General features: G+C 44.4%; 1 protein-coding gene across 1 annotated transcript in view; it reads left to right on the plus strand.

The window, feature by feature from the left end:
- The first annotated feature begins 679 nt into the window (after positions 1-679).
- CRABP1 (cellular retinoic acid binding protein 1) overlaps positions 680-27153 on the plus strand; it is a 28090-nt gene continuing 1616 nt past the window's right edge. Inside the window, exons 1-3 of the mRNA XM_060755745.2 lie at positions 680-907; positions 7801-7979; positions 19548-19661. Of these exons, the coding sequence (XP_060611728.2) occupies positions 838-907; positions 7801-7979; positions 19548-19661 (363 nt within the window). The 5' untranslated portion in view covers positions 680-837. The remainder of the gene's footprint in view (positions 908-7800; positions 7980-19547; positions 19662-27153) is intronic.

Consider the following 27153-nt stretch of genomic DNA (forward strand, 5'->3'; position numbering starts at 1 on the left):
CTATGCTCCTATTGATGCAGGCCAAAATCCCATTGGCTTTTTTTGCCGCCACATCACATTGTTGGCTCATGTTTAACTTGTTGTCCACGAGGACTCCAAGATCTTTTTCACACGTACTGCTCTCGAGCCAGGCATTGTCCCCCATTCTGTATCTTTGCATTTCATTTTTTCTGCCAAAGTGGAGTATCTTGCATTTATCACTGTTGAACTTCATTTTGTTAGTTTTGGCCCATCTCTCTAATCTGTCAAGATCGTTTTGAATTCTGCTCCTGTCCTAGTTCTTCCTAATGTTCAGATGGAAGAAGAAAGGGGACCTTATGCAAGATCCCATGTAAAAGGGTGAGGCTGGAAGAAAGGAAACAGAAAGCGTCCTTCAACACAACATATCCTAACTGGATGTTTGGGATGGATGCCTCCCCAGCTGGCAAAGCAGAGTGGGTTTGTGGCGAAGGAGGAAGAGGAGGAGGGAGTGGGCAACCTCCTGCCAGCCAGGGAAGCCCAGGAGTGGCAGGAGAGGAGCCCAAGTGATGGATGAGGTGCTTCTGGAGAGGCAGGGCGCAGTGATGGATAGGCAGAGGAGAGGCAGATGGATGGATAGATGGAGTCCTGGGGCGAAGGGAGGAGAGAGGCAAAGGGGGAGGGAAGAGAGAGAGAGAGAGGAAGGAGGGAGGGAGGGGGAACTGACTGTCAGTGGCTTGGCGAGCTCACAAGGTGCGTGGCCAGCAAAGAGGAAGGACGCTCGCCTTTCCTCCTCTGCGCCTTTGGAGAGATTCGCCTCTTCCTCCTTTCTTTCTACCTCTCCTTCTCTCTTTCTCTCTCTCACTCCTTTTCTCAGACATGCCCAACTTTGCCGGGACTTGGAAGATGAAGAGCAGCGAGAATTTCGACGAGCTGCTCAAAGTCTTGGGTAAGGAGAAAGGGGGTCTTTTGGGGGAGACGACGATGATTCCTGGCTGGTTTTCCCTGTGCGTAAAGACGCGCGAGGTTTTACGCATTGGGTTGGGAAGGGGAAGAACGCTTTGGGCTTTGTTTTCAAGGCGTTGGAGCCAATGCAGGCACCCCATCCAAGCACCTGGTGCTGTCCCATCAAGGTTGCTAATCAGGGACAGCCCTGGATAGCTCTTGGATGGGAGACCGCCAAGCAAAGGAGGATGCAGCTCAGAGGAAGGACCAGGACACCAAGGCACTAAGCTTCTAGGCTTTAGAATCATAGAATCAAAGAGTTGGAAGAGACCTCATGGGCCATCCAGTCCAACCCCATTCTGCCAAGAAGCAGGAATATTGCATTCAAATCACCCCTGACAGATGGACATCCAGCCTCTGTTTAAAAACTTCCAAAGAAGGAGACTCCACCACACTCCGGGGCAGAGAGTTCCACTGCTGAACGGCTCTCACAGTCAGGAAGTTCTTCCTCATGTTCAGATGGAATCTCCTCTCTTGTAGTTTGAAGCCATTGTTCCATTGCGTCCTAGTCTCCAGGGAAGCAGAAAACAAGCTTGCTCCCTCCTCCCTGTGGCTTCCTCTCACATATTTATACATGGCTATCATATCCCCTCTCAGCCTTCTCTTCTTCAGGCTAAACATGCCCAGCTCCTTAAGCCGCTCCTCATAGGGCTTGTTCTCCAGACCCTTGATCATTTTAGTCACCCTCCTCTGGACACATTCCAGCTTGTCAATATCTCTCTTGAATTGTGGTGCCCAGAATTGGACACAATATTCCAGGTGTGGTCTAACCAAAGTGGAATAGAAGGGTAGCATGACTTCCCTAGATATAGACACTAGGCTCCTATTGATGCAGGCCAAAATCCCATTGACTTTTTTTGCCGCCACATCACATTGTTGGCTCATGTTTAACTTGTTGTCCACAAGGACTCCAAAATCTTGGGTGCGCCTGGGAAGCATCAACACAGACAAAGGCATGAGCTTTAGTTTGGGATGCTTCATGAGGTCCAGCGCCTTGGAGAACATTTAATAGACGCCTATAGATTGACTCCTGAGTCTAAGGTGCCATTGGATGCAAAAACCCATGGGTTCCGACGCCTTGAAAACATCACCAATCTAACTGCCCTACAGATCAATTTCTATGGCTTTATACTCATCGGGTGCCTCAAATAAAGATATAGTTGTATTTCCTCAATTCTAATGCACATTTTCCCCTCCCATATAAACACCTCTATGACTGGACTGTGTATTTACACTTTCCTCTTTTAAACATCTCCATGGCTGGACTGTCTTTACATATATCGGGTGCCTTAAGTAAAGATATAGCTGTATTTCCTCAATTCTAATGCGCATTTTCCCCTCCCATATAAACACCTCTATGAGGAGGCGGAGTAGCCTTATATGTCAAAAACTCTTATGCTGCAGAAGAGATTCAAGACAGCAATCCGGGAAACCAGCTTGAAAGCATCTGGATAAGAATCAAGGGAACTGGGACTCAAAAAGATGTCGTTGTAGGCGTCTACTACAGACCCCCAAGCCAGGAGGAAGAACTTGATGAAGTCTTCTGCCAACAGTTGACCAAACAGGCACAGAGAAGAGATGTAGTAGTCATGGGCGATTTCAACTATCCCGATATTTGCTGGAAAACAAACCCGGCCAAGAGTACAAGGTCCAACAAATTCCTCGCTTGCCTTGCAGACAATTTCATGGTCCAGAAGGTCGAAGAGGCAACAAGGGGATTGGCCACTCTTGATCTCATCCTAACAAATACGGAGGACCTGATCGATGCGGTCGAAGTGGTAGGATCCTTAGGGGCAAGTGACCATGTGCTCCTGCAATTTGAGGTACAAAGGAAGGCCGGAACTAAGACAAGTCAAACCCGCATTTTGGACTTTAGGAGAGCTGATTTCCAAAAAATGAAGGAAACGCTGAGCAGCATTCCGTGGACACAGATACTAAAAGACAAGGGAGTTACGGATGGATGGGAATTTCTCAAGAGTGAAATACTCAAGGCGCAATTGCAAACCGTGCCAACAAAGAGAAAAAATAGGACAAGTGCAAAGAAGCCAGAATGGATGTCCAAAGAACTTCTAACTGTGCTAAGACACAAAAGAGACATGCACAAGAAGTGGAAAAAGGGAGAAATCACCAAAGAAGAATTCAAACAAATAGCCAACACCTGTAGGGAAAAGGTCCGCAAGGCTAAAGCAAAAAACGAGCTCAGACTTGCCAGGGACATTAAAAACAATAAAAAGGGCTTTTATTCTTATGTCAGTAGAAAAAGGAAAAACAAGGAGGCGATAGGACCTCTTCGAGGAGAAGATGGGGCAATGCTGACAGGGGATAGGGAAAAGGCAGAACTACTTAATGCCTTCTTTGCCTCGGTCTTCTCACAAAAAGAGAGTCTTCAACCTCAGCAAGATGGAGTGGATGAGGGATTGGAGGACATCCAACCCCAAATTGGGAAACAAGTCGTCCAGGAATACCTGGCCGCTCTTAATGAGTTCAAGTCCCCAGGGCCAGATCAACTACACCCAAGAGTACTGAAGGAACTAGCGGAAGTCATTTCGGAACCATTGGCAACCATCTTTGAGAGTTCTTGGAGAACGGGAGAAGTTCCAGCAGATTGGAGGAGGGCCAATGTGGTCCCAATCTTCAAGAAGGGAAAAAAGGACGACCCAAACAACTACCGTCCGGTCAGCCTCACGTCGATACCGGGCAAGATTCTGGAAAAGATTGTTAAGGAAGCGGTCTGCAAACACTTAGAAACAAATGCAGTCATCGCTAATAGTCAACATGGATTTATCAAAAACAAGTCATGCCAGACTAATCTGATCTCTTTTTTCGATAGAGTTACAAGCTGGGTAGATGCGGGGAATGCCGCAGCGTACCTGGATTTCAGGAAGGCCTTCGACAAGGTCCCCCATGACCTTCTGGCAAGGAAACTAGTCCAATGTGGGCGAGGCAAAACTACGGTGAGGTGGGTCTGGAATTGGTTAAATGGGCGAACCCAGAGGGTGCTCACTAATGCTTCCTCTTCATCTTGGAAAGAAGTGACAAGTGGAGTGCCCGGTCCTGTTCAACCTCTTTATTAATGACCTAGATGAAGGGTTAGAAGGCATGATCATCAAGTTTGCAGATGACACCAAATTGGGAGGGATAGCCAATACTCCAGAGGACAGGAGCAGGATTCAAAACGATCTTGACAGATTAGAGAGATGATTGGCCAAAACTAACAAAATGAAGTTCAACAGGGACAAATGCAAGATACTCCACTTTGGCAGAAAAAACGAAATGCAAAGATACAGAATGGGGGACAATGCCTGGCTCGAGAGCAGTACGTGTGAAAAAGATCTTGGAGTCCTCGTGGACAACAAGTTAAACATGAGCCAAGAATGTGATGTGGCGGCAAAAAAAGCCAATGGGATTTTGGCCTGCATCAAGAGGAGCATAGTGTCTAGATCTAAGGAAGTAATGCTACCCTTCTATTCTGCTTTGGTTAGACCACATCTGGAATATTGTGTCCAGTTCTGGGCACCACAATTCAAGAGAGATATTGACAAGCTGGAATGTGTCCAGAGGAGGGCTACTCAAATGATCAAGGGTCTGGAGAACAAGCCCTATGAGGAGCGGCTTGGGGAACTGGGCATGTTTAGCCTGAAGAAGAGAAGGCTGAGAGGAGATATGATAGCCATGTATAAATATGTGAGAGGAAGCCACAGGGAGGAGGGAGCAAGCTTGTTTTCTGCTTCCTTGGAGACTAGGATGCGGAACAATGGCTTCAAACTACAAGAGAGGAGATTCCATCTGAACATTAGGAAGAACTTCCTGACTGTGAGAGCCCTTCAGCAGTGGAACTCTCTGCCCCGGAGGCTCCTTCTTTGGAAGCTTTTAAGCAGAGGCTGGATGACCATCTGTCAGGGGTGATTTGAATGCAATATTCCTGCTTCTTGGCAGAATGGGGTTGGACTGGATGGCCCAAGAGGTCTCTTCCAACTCTTTGATTCTATGATTCTATTTCCTCAATTCTAATGTGCATATTCCCGTCCCAGATAAACATCTCCATGACTGGAGTGTGTCTTTAGGCACATCGGGTCCCTCAAATAAAGATATATCTGTATTTCCTCAATTCTAATGCGCACTTTCCTCCCTCATATAAACATCCCTATGACTGGAGTATGTCTTTACATATATCGAGTGCCTTAAGTAAAGATATAGCTGTATTTCCTCAATTCTAATGTGCATTTTCCCATCCCATATAAACATCTCCATGACTGGAGTGTGTCTTAGAATCGCAGGTGCATTTTTCATATATAAATAAAGGGTTTTTTTTACAATCGGTAGTAATAAAAATACTAGCATGTTTCTTACAATTGATGGTGTCTTAGAATTGAAGAAATGTGTGTGTGTGTGTGTGTGTATACACACACATACACATATAGAGAGCGGGGGTATATGTGTGTGTATATATATATATATATATATATATATATATATATATATCTGTATATATATATCTGTATATAATATATATATATATATATATATATATATATATATAATCTCTGTATATGCAGTATATGTGTGTATACACACACACACATATATATAATGCATACACAAAGATAATCAATTGTACATGTATTCACTTGTATGTGCACATATGTGTATCGCTATAGTCTATAATATATACCTACAGACATTTGTATCTGTATTCATCATTGTGTGTGTATGTGTGCGTGTGCGTATGCGTATATATATATATATATATATATATAGTATTTATATACCACTTTAGAAAGTGTGTGTATATGTATGTGTGCGTGTAGGCTGTATGCGCACGTTTATTTATTATAAACAGAGATACACATTTGTACATGGATTCACTCTTATATGTTCATGCGTGTGTATAGATAGATATATAGCCTATATCATATACCTACAGACACTTGTATCTGTATTCATCATTATGTATGTGTGCGTATGTATATATGTGTATGTGTACATGGTATCTTTATATATATAATATATCAGATATGTTATGTATGCATCTGATATGTGATATCACTCTTGTGTGTGTATGTGTGTATATATATATGTGTGTGTGTATGTATATATGTGTGTGTGTGTGTATATATATATATATCGTGTCTATATACTGCTTTAGAAAGGTGAAATTTTCACATCTGAACATTAATATTTAACAGCACATAATATATGATGCATCGTATTGTGTAAATTATCGGTGCTAAGATATCACATATCGGATGTATATGTGATGACATATCTGATATATTAATAACATATGTTATAGTATGAGTTGAGTTATTTATTCATATGAGAAACACTAATCTGAATGTTAATATTTTCGTTGGTTAGTCCTGGCTGTATAATAGTTGGGAGCCATATATAGATTCAATAGTTTCAACAGGGAAGATACTATATATTATATGCACACATATACTGTGCACAACTGTGTGTGTATGTGTGTGTGTATATATACATACCCACAGAGATGTATGTATATACATACACACACACATACACACACACACACATATATATACACACACATAGATGTATGTATATAACACACACGCATATCTGATATATTATATATAGATACCATGTACACACACATATATACATAAACACACATACATAATGATGAATACAGATACAAGTGTCTGTAGGTATATGATATAGACTATACTATGCACATCTGTTTGTATGTGTGTGTGTATGTATATACATACATCTCTGTGGGTATGTATATATACACACACACATACACACACAGTTGTGCACAGTATATGTGTGCATATAATATATAGTATCCTCCCTGTGTATGCATTATATATATATATATATACACACACACACACACACATATAATGCATATACAGAGATAATGCATATACAGAGATGTATGTATATACATATACACATATACACACACATAGAGAGAGAGGTATATGTAAATAACACAGAGATATATGCACATATATACTGTGCACATCTGTGTGTGTGTATTTATACATATGCACACAGAGAGATGTATGTATATACATATACATACACACATAGAGAGAGATGTATGTATATAACACACACATATATGCACACATATACTGTGCACATCTGTTTGTATGTGTGTGTATATATACATACACACAGAGATGTGTATATACATATACACATATATACACACACATAGAGAGAGGTGTATGTAAATAACACACACATATATGCACACATATACTGTGCACATCTGTGTGTATGTGTTTATTTATACATATGCACACAGAGAGATGTATGTATATAACACACACATATATGCACACATATACTGTGCACATCTGTGTGTATGTGTTTATTTATACATATGCACACAGAGAGATGTATGTATATAACACACACATATATGCACACATATACTGTGCACATCTGTGTGTATGTGTTTATTTATACATATGCACACAGAGAGATGTATGTATATAACACACACATATATGCACACATATACTGTGCACATCTGTGGGTATACATACATATAGAGATGTATGTATATACATATACACATATACATACAGACACATAGATATAGGATAGATGGATGTGTATATAGATGGAGAAAACAATAGGAATTCTATATAACTATATTGATACCCATCTAGATAGGCATCCAGTGACCATAATGACAGTGGGATTTGGCCACTTTTCAAACCAATCGGTGCATGCGATGTCCTCTTTAACCTTTGGAGAACATCACCATCGCATGACCACAAGTCCCAGACAGCTTGACCTTGCTGTAGGCTTGGTGTGACATGTCCGTGCCGTGGTTTCTCTTCCTCCCAGGGGTCAACGCCATGCTCCGGAAAGTGGCCGTGGCTGCGGCCTCCAAGCCGCACGTGGAGATCCGTCAAGACGGGGACCAGTTCTACATCAAGACCTCCACCACAGTCCGCACCACCGAGATCAACTTCAAGGTCGGGGAGAGCTTCGAGGAGGAGACGGTGGACGGGCGGAAATGTCGGGTAAGCCCAGGGCAAGGGTGGAGCCCCACGGCCTTCTAAAACTACAACTTGCATAGTTCCAAAGCTTGGAGTCTTGGCAATTAAGGTGGTGTCAAACTGCATTAATCCTACAGTGTAGATGCACGCCTGAGTGTGGCAAACCAGCAGGGCTTCTTTCTGCAGTGTGCCATGGACTGGCACCATCTTCCTTCTTCTCCTCCTTCTTTTCTTTTCTTTCTCCTTCCCCTTTTCTTCTCCTTCTCCTCCTTTTCTTCCTTCTCCTCCTCTTCTTCCTTCTCCTCCTTCACCTTCATTCTTTTCCTTTTCTTCCTTCTTATTTTTCTTCTTTCTTCCCCCTCTCTTCCTTTTCTTTTTTCCTTCGCCTTTCCCATTCCTTCTCTTCCCTTTCTTCCTTCTCCTTCTTCTTTCATTTTCCTCCTTTTCTTCTTTCTCCTTCCCCTTTCCTTCTCCTTTCCTTCTCCTTTTCTTCCTTCAGCTTCCTCTTTCCTTCTCCTCCTTTCCTTCCAAAGGAAGAAAAGTAGAAGGAAAGTGGAAGGTGAAGGAAAAGGGGAAGGAGGAGAAAAAAGGACTCCTTTTTTCTCCTCCTTCCCCTTTTCCTTCACCTTCCACTTTCCTTCTACTTTTCTTCCTTTCCTTCTTCATCTCTCCTCCTTCTTTTCTTCCTTTTCCTTCCCCTTTCCTTCTCTTCCTTTTCTTTATTCTCCTTTCTTTCGCCTCCTCCTTTTCTTCCGTGTCTTTCTCCTCCCCCTTTCCTTCTCTTCTTCTTCTTCTTCCTCTTCTTCTTCTTCTTCTTCTTCTTCTTCTTCTTCTTCTTCTCCTCCTCCTTCTCCTCCTTTTCTTTCTTCTCCTTTCTTTCTCCTCCTCCTCCTTTTCTTCCTTGTTTTTCCTCCCCCTTTCCTTCTCTTCCTTTTCTTCCTTCTCCTCCTTTTCTTCCTTCAGCTTCCCCTTTCCTTCTCCTCCTTTCCTTCCTTTCCCTTCTCCACTTCCTTTTTTCTCCTTCTCTTTCCCCTTTCCTTCTCTTCTCTTTCTTCCTCCCCCTTTCCCTCTCCTACTGTTCTTCCTTCTCCTCCTTCCCCTCTCCTTCTCTTCTTTTTCTTACTTCTTATTCTCCTTCTTTCCTCCTCCTCCTTTCCTTCCTTCTCCTTCTTTCTTTTTCCTCCTCTTTTTCTTCCTTCTCCTTGCCTTTTGCTTCTCCTTTCCTTCCTTCCTTCCTTCCTTTCTTCCTTCCTTCCTTCCTTCCTTCCTTCCTTCCTTCCTTCTCCTCCTTCTCCTTTTTTCTCCTTCTCCTTCCCCTTTCCTTCTCCTCCTTTTCTTCATATTCCATCTTCTTGCCTTCTCCTCCTTTTCTTCCTTCCCCTCCTTCCCCTTTCCTTCTCTTCCTTTTGTTACTTCTTATTCTTCTTTCCTTCTCCTTGTCCTCCTTTTCTTCTTTCTCTTTCTCATTTCCCTTTCCTCTTCTTTTCCTTCTCCTTCTTTCCTTCTCCTTTCCTTCCCCTTTCCTTCTCCTCCTTTTCTTCCTTCTCCTTCCTCTTTCCTTCTCTTCCTTTTCTTACTTCTTCTTCTTTCCTTCTCCTTGTCTTTTCTTCTTTCTCTTTCTCCTTTCCCTTTCCTTCTCTTCTTTTCCTTCTCCTTTTGTTCCCCTTTCCGTCTCCTCCTTTTACTCCTTCTCCTTCCCCTTTTCTTCCCCTTTCCTTCCTTCTCCTTCTCCACTTCCTTTTTTCTCCTTCTCCTTCCCCTTTCCTTCTCCTCCTTTTCTTCCTTCTCCTTCTCCACTTCCTTTTTCTCTCCTTCTCCTTCCCCTTTCCTTCTCCTCTTTTTCTTCCTTCTCCTTCTCCTTTCCTTCTCTTCCTTTTCTTCCTTCTCCTTCTCCATCTCATCCTTCTTTTCCTCTTTCCTTCTTTCTTCGTTCTTGATGTACATTTCCAGAACATAAGTGTATATCTATGGCGGTCGGTTTCAAATGGAGCATCCCCGCCGTTGTATTGGGAACACCACACCAAACTACACGGCACTTTGCTCATTTGAGTTGTTGGGCATCCCTTGCGAACCCCATACATCCCACTCCTGTGAAAATCTAGTTGAGCATCCCTTATCCAGAAAAAGCCAAAAATCCTCCAAGATGGACTACTTGGAGGGCTTTGCTTTCCGATGCATCAATGTACACAAACTTTGTGCACGATGTGATTGAAAACATTGCATCAGTGACCTCCAAGCTAGGTCTATGGGGCATCGTGTTTAGACTTGGGTCCCGTTAAGATCCATCATCGTTTGAGTCCACAGTGCTCTCTGGATGTAGGTGAACTACAACTCCAAAACTCAAGGTCTATGCCCACCAAACCCTTCCAGTATTTTCTGTTGGTCGTAGGAGTTCTGTGTGCCAAGTTTGGTTCAATTCCATCATTGGTGGCAGTCAGAATGTTCTTTGATTGAAGGTGAACTATAAATCCCAGCAACTACAACTCCCAAATGTCAAGGTCTATTTCCCCCAAACTCCACCAGTGTTCACATTTGGGCATATTGAGTATTTGTGCTGAGTTTGGTCCAGATCCATCATTGTTTGAGTCCACAGTGCTCTCAAGATGTAGGTGAACTACAACTCCAAAACTCAAGGTCAGTGCCCACCAAACCCTCCATCACTCTGTGTTTCCATTGATCCAGTGCGTCTTAGACGCACAACTGGACTTAGACCTGTCATTGTTGTAAGAATGTGTAATGCATTTGGCACCATAAAATAATGTCTAAGCATTCTTCACTCACAGTTTTAACCTTGGCTTCTAATTGATTGCCCGTTTGGTTCTTATCTCAGTTTACGGGCTGTCTGGCTATGTTTGGAAGCATGCTCTCCTGATGTTTCACCCACATCTCTGGCAGAGATTGTGAGGTCTTTTGGAAACTAGGAAAATGGGGTTTATATATCTGTGGAATGATGTCCAGGGTGGGAGAAAGAACTCTTGTCTGTTGGAGGTAGATGTGAATGTTTCTGCATCTATAATACATCTATGGCAGGCATCCTCATAGGTTGTGAGGTCTGTTGGAAACTAGGCAATACTCAAAACACAGAGGAATTCCAGACAAGAACCAATCAGGGCTAGCTAATCACCTCCCAACAAAGGATTCCCCCAGGCAGGAAGCAGTCATGCTTTGAAGCTGCAAAGCTATCCAATGCTAATCAAGGTGGCCAATTGCAACATTCACACCTGCCTCCAACAGACAAGAGTTCTTTCTCCCACCCTGGACATCATTCCACATTTGGTTCATTCCAACAGACCTCACAAACTCTGCCATAGATGTGGGTGAAACGTCAGGAGAGAATGCTTCTGGAACATGGCCATGCAGCCCGGAAAACGTACAGCCACTCAGTGATTCTGGCCGTGAAAGCTTTCGACAACACATTGTCCTTTTGGTTTTTTATCTCAGTTGTCTGGCCATATTCCGGAAGCATTCTCTCCTGACGTTTCACCTACATCTATGGCAGGTATCCTCATAGGTTGTGAGGTCTGGAAACTAGGCAATACTCAAAACACAGAGGAATTCCAGACAAGAACCAATCAGGGCTAGCTAATCACCTCCCAACAAAGGATTCCCCCAGGCAGGAAGCAGTGATCCTTTGAAGCTGCAAGTCTATTCAGTGCTAATCAAGGTGGCCAATTGCAACATTCACACCTGCCTCCAACAGAGAAGAGTTCTTTCTCCCACCCTGGACATCATTCCACATTTGGTTCATTCCAACAGACCTCACAACCTCTGCCATAGATGTGGGTGAAATGTCAGGAGAGAATGCTTCCGAACATGGCCAGACAGTCCGGAAAATACGCAACAACTCAGTGATTCCAGCTATGAAAGCCTTGCGCAACGCATCTCGGCTTAGTCTCCAGAACAAAGAGGGGCCATGAAAAAAATAATAAACATGTCTGGCTTCCCATCTCCGCAAACCAGATCCTTCCAGAAACCCCTTAATCCTTTCGATGCCCCATATTTGAAGGGTTTCGTCCCTTTATCCCTGATGCGTGCCTGAATTTGCATGAGGCGCTTATGCGGCGGTGGCAGCTGGCGACATTCGTGTCTGCCGAGCGCTTAACTCGCTCCGGAATTTAGTCCAAACTCTTCCATTCTTCCCCAGCTGTTTGGATAGACTTTGGCTGCATCGACACTAGAGAACACATTAAATTTGACTGCCACAACTCAATGCTATGGAGTCCTGGGAGATGTCGTTTTGGAAGGCCGCCTCTGTCAAAGGGTGCTGGTGCCTTACCAAACTACAACTTCCATTGGTGCATTCATTCTAACTTTGACTCATGGTGACTCCATCCAATGGTTTAATTCAGTGTTTCTCAACTTGGAGATTTTCCCCAAACTCCACCAGTGTTCACATTGGGCATATTGAGGATTTGTGCCTAGTTTTGTCCAGATCTATCATTGAGTCCACAGTGCTCTCTGGATGTAGGTGAACTACAACTCCCAAATTCAAGGTCAATGCCCACCAAACCCTTCCAGTATTTTCTGTTGGTCATGGGAGTTCTGTGTGCCAAGTTTGGTTCAATTCTATCATTGGTGGAGCTCAGAATGCTCTTTGATTGTAGGTGAACTATAAATCCCAGTAACTACAACTCCCAAATGTCAAGGTCTATTTTCCCCAAACTCCCCCAGTGTTCACATTTGAGCATATTGAGGATTCGTGCCAAGTTTGGTCCAGATCCATCATTGTTTGAGTTCACAGTGCTCTCTGGATGTAGGTGAACTACAACTCCAAAACTCAAAGTCAATGCCCACCCTTCGAGTATTTTCTGCTGGTCATGGGAGTTCTGTGTGCCAAGTTTGGTCCAGATCCATCCTCCAGGAGAAAATGCCCTAGAACATGGCCATATAGCCCGAAAAAACCCTACAACAACCCAGATCCATCATAGTTTGAGTCCACAGTGCTCCCTGAGTGTAGGTGAACTACAACTCCAAAACCCACGGTCAATGCCCACCAAATACTTCCAGTATTTTCTATTGTTTATGAGAGTTCTGTGTTCCAAGTTTGGTTCAATTCCATCGTTGCTGGAGTTCAGAATGCTATTTGATTGTAGGTGAACTATAAATCCCAGCAAATACAACTCCCAAATATCAAGGTATATTTTCCTCAAACTCCACCAGTGTTCACATTGGGGCATATTGAGGATTCGTGCCAAGTTTTGTCCAGATCCATCATTGTTTGAGTCCACAGTGCTCTCTGGATGTAGGTGAACTACAACTCCCAAACTCAAGATCAATGCCCACCAAACCCTTCCAGTATTTTCTGGTGGCCATGAGAGTTCTGTGTGCCAAATTTGATTCAATTCTATCATTGGTAGAGCTCAGAATGCTCTTTGATTGAAGGTGAACTATAAATCCCAGCAACGACAACTCCCAAATGTCAAGATATATTTTCCCCAAACTCCACCAGTATTCACATATGGGCATATTTAGTATTTGTGCCAAGTTTGATCCAGATCCACCAATGTTTGAGTCCACAGTGCTCCCTGGATGTAGGTGAACTACAACTCCCAAATTCAAGGCCAATGCCCACCAAACCCTTCCAGTATTTTCTGTTGTTCATGGGAGTTGTGTGTGCCCAGTTTGGTTCAATTCCATCATTGGTGGAGAATGCTCTTTGATTCATCATTGTTTGAGTCCACAGTGCTCTCTGGATGTAGGTGAACTACAACTCTCAGACTCAAGATCAATGCCCAAACTCATGTTGTGGTGAGGATCACCACAACATGAGGAACTGTATTAAGGGGTCGCGGAATTAGGGAGGTTGATTAACACTGGTTTAATTAAAGGGAAGGAGGAGGTGTTCATTTTGGAGAGTATGATTTGTATATAAGAATCTGGGGAGAGCGCGGATGAGCTCCTTTTGTGAGCTCCAGCTCCCCACACAGGGACATGAGAGAAGCCTCCTACAAGGATCATAAAACATAGAATCATAGAATCAAAGAGTTGGAAGAGACCTCATGGGCCATCCTGTCCAACCCCATTCTGCCAAGAAGCAGGAATATTGCATTCAAATCAACCCTGACAGATGGCCATCCAGCCTCTGCTTAAAAGCTTCCAAAGAAGGAGCCTCCACCACGCTCCGGGCGTCCCCTGGGCAATGTCCTTGAGGACGGCCAATTCTCTCACACCAGAAGCAAACTTGCAGTTTCTCAAGTCGCTTCTGAAAATTATAAGGTCAACCAAGTGGTGATTCGAACCCCGGGATTCGAACCGTGTGATGTTCGTAGTGGAACCTCAAAAGCGTGGCATCGCGGAAGCTCTCCGTTCTGGTCCCGATAGTCAAGCAAGCGCCGAAATAGGACAACGGCACCCGCCCCCACTCTCTAAACCCTGGGTTTCCATCATCCCCGCCTCATTCATCATGTCCCCAATATCTCTGTCGCTTCACAAATCCCTTTTCCATCTGGCTCTTCTTCTTCTTCTCACACAAGCATATCTCAGACATTAATGCTCCAACGTTGGGAAAGATGCGCGCAAACGGATCCTCGGCTCTCAAGGAGCCGATTGAGGGGTGTTTCCCTCTTTTCCTGAGTGTATGAGAATTCCCACTTGAGGGTATCGTTCATTATCATAATCATAATCTTCATAATCATCATCATCATCATTATTATTATTATTATTATTATTATTATTATTATTATTTGAAACACAACAAGATTTATTTATTTATTTATCATGTCAGTAGCAACCAGACATGTCCTTTGACCAGTCTCCGGCCACTTGGAGTGCTTCTGGTGTTGCTGCAAGAAGGTCCTCCATTGTGCATGTGGCAGGGCTCAGGGTGCATTGCAGCAGGTGGTCAGTGGTTTGCTCTTCTCCGCACTCGCATGTCAAGGATTCCACTTTGTAGCCCCATTTCTTAAGATTGGCTCTGCATCTCGTGGTGCCAGAGCGCAGTCTGTTCAGCGCCTTCCAAGTCGCCCAGTCCTCTGTGTGCCCAGGGGGGAGTCTCTCATTTGGTATCAGCCATTAGTTGAAGTTCTGGGTTTGAGCCTGCCACTTTTGGACTCTTGCTTGCTGAGGTGTTCCAGCAAATGTCTCTGTAGACTATTTCTTGATTTAAGTCATTGACGTGCTGGCTGATACCCAAACAGGGGATGAGCTGGAGATGTCCCTGCCTTGGTCCTTTCACTATTGGCTGCTATTTCCTGTCAGGTGGTGCAATACCGGCTAGACAGTGTAATTTCTCCAGTGGTGTAGGGCACAGACACCCAGTGATAATGCGGCATGTGTCATTAAGAGCCACATCCACTGTTTTAGTGTGGTGAGATGTGTTCCACACTGGGCATGCATACTCAGCAGCAGAGTAGCATAGCGCAAGGGCAGATGTCTTCGCTGTGTTTGGTTGTGATCCCCAGGTTGTGCCAGTCAGCTTTCATATGATATTGTTTCTAGCAATATCATTTCTTGATGTTCAGGCAGTGCTTCTTGTAGGTCAGAGAACGGTTCAGAGTGACTCCCAGGTATTTGGGTGTGCTGCAATGCTCCAGTGGGATTCCTTCCTAGGTGATCCTCAGAGCAAGGGATGCTTCTCTGTTCTTAAGGTGAAAGGCGCATGCCTGTGTTTTAGATGGATTAGGGATCAGCTAGTTTTCCCTGTAATAGGCAGTAAGAGCACCTAGAGCTTTGGAGAGCTTCTGTTCTACCATCTCAAAGCTCCCTGCTTGAGCGGTAATGGCACGATCATCAGCATAGATGAAACTCTGTCCCTTCTGGCAGTGGCTGGTCATTTGTGTAGATGTTGAACATGGATGGAGCAAGCACGCTCCCCTGAGGCAGGCCGTTCTTCTCTTTGCGCCATCTGCTTCTCTGGCCCTGGAACTCAACAAAAAAGCTCCTGTTTTGTAGCAGGTTTCCTATGAGACGGGTGAGGTGGTCGTCCTTTGTGATATTATACATTTTTCTCAGGAGGAGGCGGTGGTTCACAGTATCATAAGCCACTGACAGGTCTATGAAGACAGCTCCTGTGATCTGCTGCCTTATTATTATTATTATTATTATTATTATTATTATTATTATTATTAGAAACACAACAAGATGAGTCCACAGCAGACACTCTGCTGGCTGTTGTATTGGATCACATGTCACACACTTCCCAAGTGTCTAGGACCATGTGATGTATATTATTATTGTTGTTGTTGTTGTTATTATTATAATTTCAAACACAACAGGATGAGTCCACAGCAAACAAGGTCACTCTGCTGGCTGTTGAATTGGATCACACGTCAGACACTTCCCAAGTGTCTAGGAGTATTATTATTATTATTATTATTATTATTATTATTATTATTATTTGGAACACAACAAGATGAGTCCACAGCAGACACTGCTGTATTCGATCCCACGTCAGTCACTTCCCAGGTGTGTAGGACTGTGTGATGTATCGGTGAATAATGCATGCAGATCCCAGTATGATGGCCTTCTGCAGCTGGCAGATGGTGATCTTGTCAGCGCCGATTGTGTTTAAGTGCAGGCCAAGGTCTTGAGGCACTGCACCCAGTGTGCCAATCACCACTGGGATCATCTTGTGCCAGAGTCTTTGCAGTTCGATCTTTAAATCCTCCTATCGTGTCAGCTTTTCCAGTTGTTTCTCTTCAATCCCACTGTCACTCGGGATTGCAACATCAACAATCCATACTTTGTTTTTTTAACATGATTGTGAGGCCAGGAGCATTATGCTCCAAAACTCTGTCTGTCTGAATTCAGAAGTCCCAGAGTAGCTTGACGTGTTCATTTTCCGTAACTTTTTCAGTGGGAGTGCAACCCCGTCCAGCACAGGTTGCCACCCTATACCCCGGTCTGGCTTACAATCGACCAGGAGGACCTCTGTCTTGTCAGGATTAATCTTCAGCTTGTTCGTCCTCATCCAGACAGCCACAGCGGTCAGGCACTCGTCTAGCACTCGAGGGGCTTCTTGGAGTTAGGTGGAAAAGAGTAGTAGAGTTGTGTGTCATCTGCATAGAGATGGCACCCAACTCCAAAACTCCAGATGACCACTCCCAGCAGTTTCATGTAGATGTTAAAGAGCATGGGAGACAGAATAGAGCCTTGCAGGACCCCACAGGTCAAAGGCCAGGGGTCCGAGCAGGTGTCTCCCAGCTTCACCATCTGGGATCGACCCTCCAGGAAGGACCGGAGCCACGACAGAGCCGAACCTCCAAGGCCCATCTCGGAGAGTCGTCCCAGAAGGATACCATGATCGATGGTATCGAAAGCCACTGAGATGTCCAAGAGAACCAACAGGGTCACACTCCCCCTGTCCAGCTCCCTATGGAGAACACCCACCAAGGCAACCAAAGCCGTCTCGGTGCCATGGCCAGGCCTGAAGCCAGGCTGTGACTGGTTCAGGTAGTTGATGTCACTTTGGAATACATGCAAATACTCAAAGAAAGAAAAGGAAGTTGGGGCTCCTGGTACAGCCGTACCAGAACAAACCTTTCAATGGCTTCCCACCAAAATGGGGCTGTAGAGGAGAGTCTACTGAACAAGCCAGTACCTGCCGTCGCATACCAATACTGCCATCTGTTGAGGAGTTATGAACATGGAGGTATTACTTTTCATTCAACCCTCATACTATTGGATTTGCTGTTTACTATCAATTGGGATTGGCTTGCTTAAATGGGATTTCGAAAAGTGGAAATCCATGGCTTGCAATTGCCAATATCCCTCGTTATCTACTGTGGGCTCGTTATCTACCTCTTGGGCTGCCATGGCTCAATAGGATGGCACCCTGGGAGTTGTAGTTTTCTTTCTTTGGCTATCCTCTTAATCTTGACTGGTGTCTCCAGCCAAACGGTGCTTACGGCCTCTTGACAAGATGCAATGTGGCACTGGATGCATTTTTCATGCTAAAAGCCTTTGTAAACAAGAGATGTGGGACGCTCAGGGAGAACCACGGAAAGGCGCCAAGGAAGCCGGCGGATATGAAAGCAGGCCTGGGGGTCCTTCTCGTTCGGGTTTGGGGTTTATGGAGGGCAAAGCAGGACCCCCCCCCCCAAAAATCCCTCAAACCCAAGCCTGAGGGAGTTTTTGGGGTCCCCAGACTGCATTTCCCATTAGCTATGTTTGAGATCTATCTATCCGTCTATCTATCTATCTATCTATCTATCTATCTATCTATCTATCTACTTTCTATCTTTCTATCTTTCTCTCTATCAATCAATCAATTTATCTTTCTTTCTTTCTATCTTTCTTTCTATCTTTCTATCTTTCTCTCTCTCTCTATCTCTATCTATCTATCTATCTATCTATCTATCTATCTATCTATCTATCTATCTATCTGCCTGTCTGTCTACTTTCTATCTTTCTCTATCAATCAATCAATTTTTCTTTCTTTCTATCTATCATTCTATCTATCTATCTATCTATCTATCTATCTATCTCTATCTATCTATCTATCTATCTATCTATCTACTATCTATCTATCTATCTATCTATCTATCTACCTACCTACCTTTCTGTCTGTCTGTCTGTCTGTCTGTCTGTCTGCCTTTCTCTCTCTCCCCCCCCTCTATCTATCTATCTATCTATCTATCTATCTCTTCTATCATCTATTTATCATCTGTTTGCCTATGTTTCTATCATCCCTCTATTTTCTATCTACCTTTCTATCTATTTATCTATTTCCGATCATCTATCTTTTTTCTATCTTTCTATCCACTATCTATCTCTACCTTTCTATCTATTTATCTATCTCCGATCATCTATCTTTTTTCTATCTTTCTATCCACTATCTATCTATCCTTCTATCATCTATCTTCTATCATCTTTCTTTCTTTCTTTTAACAATCTATCCTTCTATCATCTATCTTCTATCATCTATCTATCTATCTATCTATCTATCTATCTATCATCTATCTATCTATCATCTATCTATCACCTCTCTGTTTTCTATTCTCTGTCATCTGTCTTCCTATATATCTACCTATTCTATCATTATCTATCTGTCTGTCTATCTCTCTCTCCATCCATCCGTCCATCCATCTCTTCTATCATCCATCCATCTATCTATCTATCTATCTATCTATCTATCTATCTATCTATCTATCTGTCTGTCTATCATCTATCCACTTACTTATCTACCTATCTACCTATCTTCTATCATCTATCTGTCTATCTATTCTATCATCCCTCTATCTTCTATCATCTATCTATCAATGGATCTTCTATCATCTGTCTACCTATCTAGTCTATCATCTATCTTCTATCAACTCTATCTTCTATCATATATCTTTCTATCTATTCTTCTATCTATCTATCCATCTCTCCCTCCCTCCCTCCTCCCTATATCTCACCCATTTATTTATTGCCTTTGCACGCCACCTTTCTATCCCCCCTTTTCTTGATTTGTGGCAATTGTTGGCTGCTTCTCTTCCAAGGCGAGTGCTTCTCCAAACTACAACACTCAAGTTGCCTTAGAATTGAACCAAGGAAATCAAAGTGGTGTCAAACTGCATTAATTTGATGGTGTAGATGTCCCCTTAATGAAAGGATCTCGCCTAGCAGAAGGAGGCATCTCATTAACTCACTTCTTTTTGGGGACTCTTGCAGAGTTTAGCCACTTGGGAGAACGAAAACAAGATCTACTGCAAGCAAACCCTTCTGGATGGAGACGGGCCCAAGACGTACTGGACGAGGGAACTGGTGGGCGATGAGCTCATTTTGGTAAGTTTTAGCATGACCTTTGAAACATTTTCGGTGATCTAAACTCTACAGGTCGGTTCCAGCTTGAGGAATCCAGCGCAACATTTGGCCTCTCCAAGCTCCTGAGCCATATTCTGCCTTCATATTAGGAAAAACTCATCGTTTGGTTTTTGGATTTTTTTATGAATGGAACCATTAGAAAATGCATAAGGATGTGAGTAAACTACAACTCCCATCACTGCCTGTCATTGCCCTCCAAATGCCACCACTCTCCAAAGTTGGTCATGTTGGGTCTGTGTGCCAAGTTGGGTCCAGATCCATCAACAGTTGGCTTCTTGATTGTGGGTGAACTATAACTCCCAACATCTAAGGACAATTCCCTCCAAACCCTTCTAGTATTTAAAGTAGATCATTCTGCGTGCCAAATTTGATGCAGATTCATTATTGGTTGGATGTGGGTGAACTATAACTCCCAACACACAAGGTCAATTTCTTCCAAACTCCGCCAGTATTTAAAGCAGGCCATTTTGTGCTCCAAGTTCGATCCAGATTCATCGTTGGTTGGGTTCACAGTGCTCTCTGGATGTGGATGAACTATAACATTAAGATGGTCCGCCCCAGGAGACTTATGGATCTGGACAGATTCCTGATGGCTCTTGGGGAATTCTCCGCCACTTCAGTAGGTGATCCTGTTGATGCTCTTGCCTCGCTCTGGAATAAGGAGATGACTAGGGCAGTAGACACGATTGCTCCAGAACGTCCCCTCTCGAGTAGCCGACCTAAACCTTCTCTTTGGTTCAACAAGGAGTTGGCAGCGATGAAGCGAATGAAGAGGAGTCTAGAGTGCGTGTGGCGGAAAAAGGCTAGCGAATCAAATCGAGCACGACTGAATGCCCACTTAAAGGCATACGCTGCAGCAATAGAAGCTGCACAGAAATCTTTCTTTGCAGCCAATATTGCGTTGGCAAAGAACCGTCTGGCAGAGCTATTTCAAGTAGTCACAGGACTGTTAAATTCCATCTCTCAAGATGGGATCCCTAACAACTCGGCAGCTGGCTATGAAGCATTTGCTCGGTTCTTTGCTGACAAAGTCACTGACAAAGTCGCTTTGTCTAGATCTAGGGAAGTAATGCTACCCCTCTATTCTGCTTTGGTTAGACCACACCTGGAATATTGTGTCCAATTCTGGGCACCACAATTCAAGAGAGATATTGACAAACTGGAATGTGTCCAGAGGAGGGCGACTAAAATGATCAAGGGTCTGGAGAACAAGCCCTATGAGGAGCGGCTTAAGGAGCTGGGCATGTTTAGCCTGAAGAAGAGAAGGCTGAGAGGAGATATGATAGCCATGTATAAATATGTGAGAGGAAGCCACAGGGAGGAGGGAGCAAGCTTGTTTTCTGCTTCCCTGGAGACTAGGATGCGGAACAATGGCTTCAAACTACAAGAAAGGAGATTCCAGCTGAACATGAGGAAGAACTTCCTGACTGTGAGAGCTGTTCAGCAGTGGAACTCTCTGCCCCAGAGTGTGGTGGAGGCTCCTTCTTTGGAAGCTTTTAAACAGAGGCTGGATGGCCATCTGTCAGGGGTGATTTGAATGCAATATTCCTGCTTCTTGGCAGAATGGGGTTGGACTGGATGGCCCATGAGGTCTCTTCCAACTCTTTGATTCTATGATTCTATGACTGTTGAATCCCATCTCTCAAGATGGGATCCCTGACAACTCGGCAGCCCGCTGTGAAGCATTTGCTCAGTTCTTTGCTGACAAAGTTGCTTTGATCCGCTCTGGCTTCAACCCCATGTTAACGGCAGTCTCTGAGGATGTAGCACGAGCATCTACTTGTCCGGTTTTAATGGATTCGTTTCAATCTGTGCAGCTTGAGGATGTGGACAAAAGATCCTTGGAGAAGCGAGGCCTTGTTGGGGTTCAGCCTGAGTTTGAACTTGAACCTGATTTTCTGTTTGTTCCTCCTGATGCTAATGAAAATATATTTACTGATGCTAATGAAAATGTACCTCTTGATGCCAATGCTCCTGAAATTAGTGAGGAAGAAACTTCTGTAGGTTTGGAAAATGCCAATGTTCCTGAAATTAGTGAGGAAGGAACTTCTGTAGATTTGGAAAATGAAAGTACCAGTGTTCATGAGAATGTTTTAGAGGGAAGCCATGACCTTTCACTCCCTTCTGCACCTGGTAACTTTAATGAGAACAGAAGGGGCCAGATTTTGCAAGACAGAAGTAAATCACTCAGCTTGCGAAGGTCTTCCCGATTAAAAGAAATACAAACAACGGCTTCAAAGCAGAGGGGCGGTTCACGGAACCAATTCCTCGGCTTTAAGTGCCTTCCGCCGGGCTGACTTTCTCAGTTCAGGCATCGTTTCAGATTGATGAAGACCTTGGCAGTTCTCCCGGTTTCCCTGGCCATGGTCTTGAAAGATTTCTAGGATATCAAGTACGGTTAGTGGATTGCTAACAGGTTCCAGTATTTTACAGTGTGGCTTTGGGTTTTGTTTTGTCCATTTAAATTCATGTTTGCTGATTTTGCTGTGGCTTTTGACTTGCATTTTTCCTTTATTTTGTAACCATTTTTCTTCAGTAAAAAAGGATTGTTTTTCACAGTCAAGTGTGGTGGATAGTAGGGCCTCGTTCCCTGCTCTGGATTGCAACAGGCCTATCACATGCATCCTAGACCCATCCTGGCTGATAAAGGAAAGCCAGAGGGAATTCGGCAAGGTGGGTGAAGGTGATGGTTAATGCGTCCCTTCGAGCTTAAAACAAGCTGTAATAAAACCCACACACACAGATAGATATCTACATAAAAACTCCAACCATCACCCAAGTCAAAAAAGAAGCACCATCAAAGCCTTGGCAGACCGTGCAAAAAGAATCTGTGAACCCCACCTCCTCCAAGATGAACTGAACCACCTCAACTGGGCTCTCCAGGCCAAGGGAGACTCCACCTCAGACATCAGAAGAGCTGCAAGACCAAGAACAAGCCACGAGAGTCAAGATGAAGATCCACCCAGAGGAAAAGTGTTCCTGCCATACATCAAGGGAACCACTGACCGCAGAGGGAAGCTGATGAGGAAACACAACATACAAACAATCTACAAACCCACCAAGAAAATCCAACAAATGCTACGTTCAGCAAAGGACAAGAGGGATCCTCTCACCTCTGCAGGAGTCTACCGTGTACCATGCAGCTGTGGACAAGTCTACATAGGGACCACCAAACGCAGCAAGGCCCAGACACGCATCAAGGAACATGAAAGGCACTGCAGACTACTTCAACCAGAGAAGTCGGCCATAGCAGAACACCTGATGAACCAGCCTGGACACAGCATATTATTTGAGAACACAGAAATGCTGGACCACTCCAACAACCACCATGTCAGACTACACAGAGAAGCCATTGAAATCCACAAGCATGTGGACAATTTCAACAGAAAGGAAGAGACCATGAAAATGAACAAAATCTGGCTACCAGTATTAAAAAACTCTAAAATTATAACAGCTAAACAACAGAGAGGAAAAAACCAGGCACAGATTAACACCTCCCAGCAACAGATTTTCCCAGGCTCAGGCAGGCCTTCAAATGCTAATGAAGGTGATCAGCTAAACATTCACACCTAACTGCAGCAGGGAAGAGCTCCTTGCCCCACCCCGGCCATTCCACAGATATATAAACCCATTTTTCCTACTTCCAACAGACCTCACACCTCTGAAGATGCTTGCCATAGATGCAGGTGAAACGTCAGGAGAAATGCCTCTAGAACATGGCTCTATAGCCCGAAAAAACCCACAAGAACCTTGTAATAAAACCGCTGTTGAAGAAACCATCACTGGACCCCACTCAATTGAACAACCTTCAGCCAGTTCCCAACCTCCCTTTCTTGGGCAAAGTCCTGGAACGTGTGGTGGCCTCGCAACACCAGGGATTCTTGGAAGACATGGATGATCTAGATCTGGCACAGTCTGGCTTTAGGCCGGGACATGGTACCAAAACAGCCTTGTTCGCCTTAGTAGATGATCTACGCCGGGAACTAGACAGGGGGAGTGTGTCCCTGTTGATTCTACTAGACCTCTCCGGTGGGAAGAGGAAGAGGGAGAGGAAATTTCCACCGGAGTGGAAATCATCTATCGGACAGACGGCAAGCTATTTAACCTCAGCAGACTGAAAGCCAAAACCAAGGTCACAACAACATCTGTTATAGAACTCCAGTATGCTGATGACAATGTCGTCTGTGCGCATACAGAAGAAGATCTACAAGCCACTCTTAACACCTTTGCAGAAGCATACACAAAGCTTGGCCTGTCACTGAACATCGAGAAAACCAAAGTGCTGTTCCAGCAGTCACCAGCCATCCCCTCTCCAATGCCAGAGATACAGCTTAATGGTGTAACATTAGAAAATGTCGACCATTTCCGCTACCTTGGCAGCCACCTCTCCACCAAAGTCAACATCGACGCCGAAATACAACACCGCCTGAGCTCTGCAAGTGCAGCATTTTCCCGAATGAAGCAGAGAGTGTTTGAGGACCGGGACATCCGTAGGGATACTAAGGTGCTTGTCTATAAAACTATTGTCCTCCCAACCCTGCTATATGCCTGTGAGATGTGGACTGTCTACAGATGTCACATGCAACTCCTGGAACGATTCCATCAGCGCTGCCTCCGGAAAATCCTGCAAATCTCCTGGGAAGACAAGTGGACAAACGTCAGCGTGCTGGAGGAAGCAAAGACCACCAGCATTGAAGCAATGGTCCTCCAACATCAACTCCGCTGGACAGGCCACGTTGTCCGGATGCCTGACCACCGTCTCCCAAAGCAGTTGCTCTACTCCGAACTCAAGAACGGAAAACGGAATGTTGGAGGACAGGAAAAGAGATTTAAAGATGGGCTCAAAGCCAACCTTAAAAACTCTGGCATAGACACTGAGAACTGGGAGGCCCTGGCCCTTGAGCGCTCCAGCTGGAGGTCAGCTGTGACCAGCAGTGCTGCAGAATTCGAGGAGGCACGAGTGGAGGGTGAAAGAGAGAAGCGTGCCAGGAGGAAGGCGCGTCAAGCCAACCCCAACTGGGACCGCCTTCCACCTGGAAACCAATGCCCTCACTGCGGAAGAAGATGCAGAGCAAGAATAGGGCTCCACAGCCACATGCGGACCCACAAGGAAACCCATGATGGAAGACCATCTTACTCGTCCAACGAGGGATCGCCTAAGTCCCACTAGACCTCTCAGTGGCCTTCGATACTGTGCCGTTACACCCAGACGTTATAAAAATAAAGCTAAGATGTGCTTCTCTCTATGTCTGAGTGAACTGCAGGTGTCTTTTTTTAGAAGCTTCAGATATTCAGCAACTGAGGCCATTAAGGGTTTTGAACATCAAGAGAGGGATATTTAGTCTTCAAAGTCCTTGCAGACTTGGCACAGCTTATCGAGGTTACAAACAGAACAGTCAATAGGTGAAACCATAGAGATATTCTTTCTTTTCCTTCTCCTCCAGTCACTGAGTTAACTTTTTCTCAGAAGGCAGAGAGATCCTGGAATCTTTTCGCCCTAACCCTAAGCTGTTACTTTTTAGAAAGACCAGGTCTTTCCCTATCTATGCTCATGGTTAGTTCTGGAGATAAAGCAATGAAGTCTCTCTTTCTATATCTATATAAATCAGTTTCTCAATAGTCTTTTCTATCTATAGTATTTCAAAGCTCAATCTTCAGTATCTATCTATAATATCTCAATCTTTAATTTCTCAATCAGCTATAACTCAATCACTCAATCAAGCTTAGCTATCGATAGTATCTTAATAGTCTTAATAGTACCTACAATGAATGGTGGGAGTTGAAGTCCAAAACACCTTGTGGCCCCCAATAATGTCAGAACAAGACCAAACTTGGCACACAGACCGCCCCCCCCCAAGACCCACTCTACATCTTGGTGCAGTTTGAGGGAGGATGGACCATGGATGATGGGACTTGCACTACTTTAACTCACTTCCTTAGAGCACTGTAGCCCACACTAATGACAGATCAGGACCAAACTTGGCACATAGAGGTCCAATGGCCCACTTGACAACCTGGTGCAGTTTCGGGCAGGATGGGCCACAAATGATGGGATTTGCAGTACCTTCACCCGATTAACTTCCCACAGAACATTGTAGCCCCTACAAATCACAGACCAGGCCAAAACTTGGCACACAGAACCCCCATGACCCACTCTACATCGTACTGCAGTTTGAAGAAGGATGGACCATGGATGATGGGACTTCCAATACCTTCACTCACTTACTGAAACCACTGCAACCCTCATCCAACGACTGATCAAGATCAAACTTGGCATACAGAGCCCCCATGACCCACTCTACATCATACTGCAGTTTGAAGGAGGATGGACCATGGGTGATGGGACTTCCAGTACCTTCACTCACTTAGTGAAACCTGCGACCCTCATCCAATGACTGATCAAGACCAAACTTGACATACAGAGCCCCTATCACCCACTCTACATCGTACTGCAGTTTGAAGGAGGATGGACCATGGATGATGGGACTTCCAGTACCTTCACTCACTTACTGAAACCACTGCGACCCTTATCCAATGACAGATCAAGACCAAACTTGACATACAGAGCCCCTATGACCCACTCTACATCGTACTGCAGTTTGAAGGAGGATGGACCATGGATGATGGGACTTCCAGTATCTTCACTCACTTACTGAAACCACTGCGACCCTCATCCAATGACAGATCAAGACCAAACTTGACATACAGAACCCCCATTATCCACTTTCTCTAATAACCCAAGCTAGTATATATATGAAAACAGATTCCACATTTTTGCAGAAAGTACATTGCAACAGAGTTACAAGGGTGGACCAGGGAGCATTTCTTACGCCGGCTTAGCATACTTCATGCGAGAGTGCAAATGCTTCAAAGCGAAGCATTCCTCCGCGATGAAAGCAAGTGTATATAAGCAGTTGCAAATGCAATTTTTCACGGTTCAAAGATCACACCAAAGCAGGTGAGAGGTGTCTTCAAATCAATTATGACCGGAGTCAAGAGTCGGTCTATCTGGGACAGGGAAATTGGCAAGCCATTTGACCCAAGGGAGAAAAAACATAAAGCAAAGGTAAAAAAGCCGAGGTTCACGCCACGCTGGATTAAAGTTGGCGAGGCTTCGCGGCGAATGGGCGGGCGGACGAGCGAACATTTCTATCAAGGGTGAAATTGAACACGGCAGGCGAGGAAGGTTCAAGGGACCCTTCGGAGGCCTTTGATCTCCCTTTTAAGACACGGTTGCGGTCGAATCAGGCTTTCATTTCCGGCCTTCGGTCTCCTCCTCGCCCTCCTTTTCTCCAAAGTCTAACACACCGAAGCTTGGGAGCATCTCATTCAATCTCGTTCAGTATTTCCAAGCTCAGGCGAGCATTGGTTCCAGCAAAATTTGGGGCATGATTTTGACATCTTTGTGGCTGGAGAAGGCCGCTCTTCATCTCGTTCAATTACCAAAGTGCAA

Source organism: Anolis sagrei, chromosome 9 (genome assembly GCF_037176765.1).
Source record: "Anolis sagrei isolate rAnoSag1 chromosome 9, rAnoSag1.mat, whole genome shotgun sequence".
Classification (NCBI taxonomy): domain Eukaryota; kingdom Metazoa; phylum Chordata; class Lepidosauria; order Squamata; family Dactyloidae; genus Anolis; species Anolis sagrei.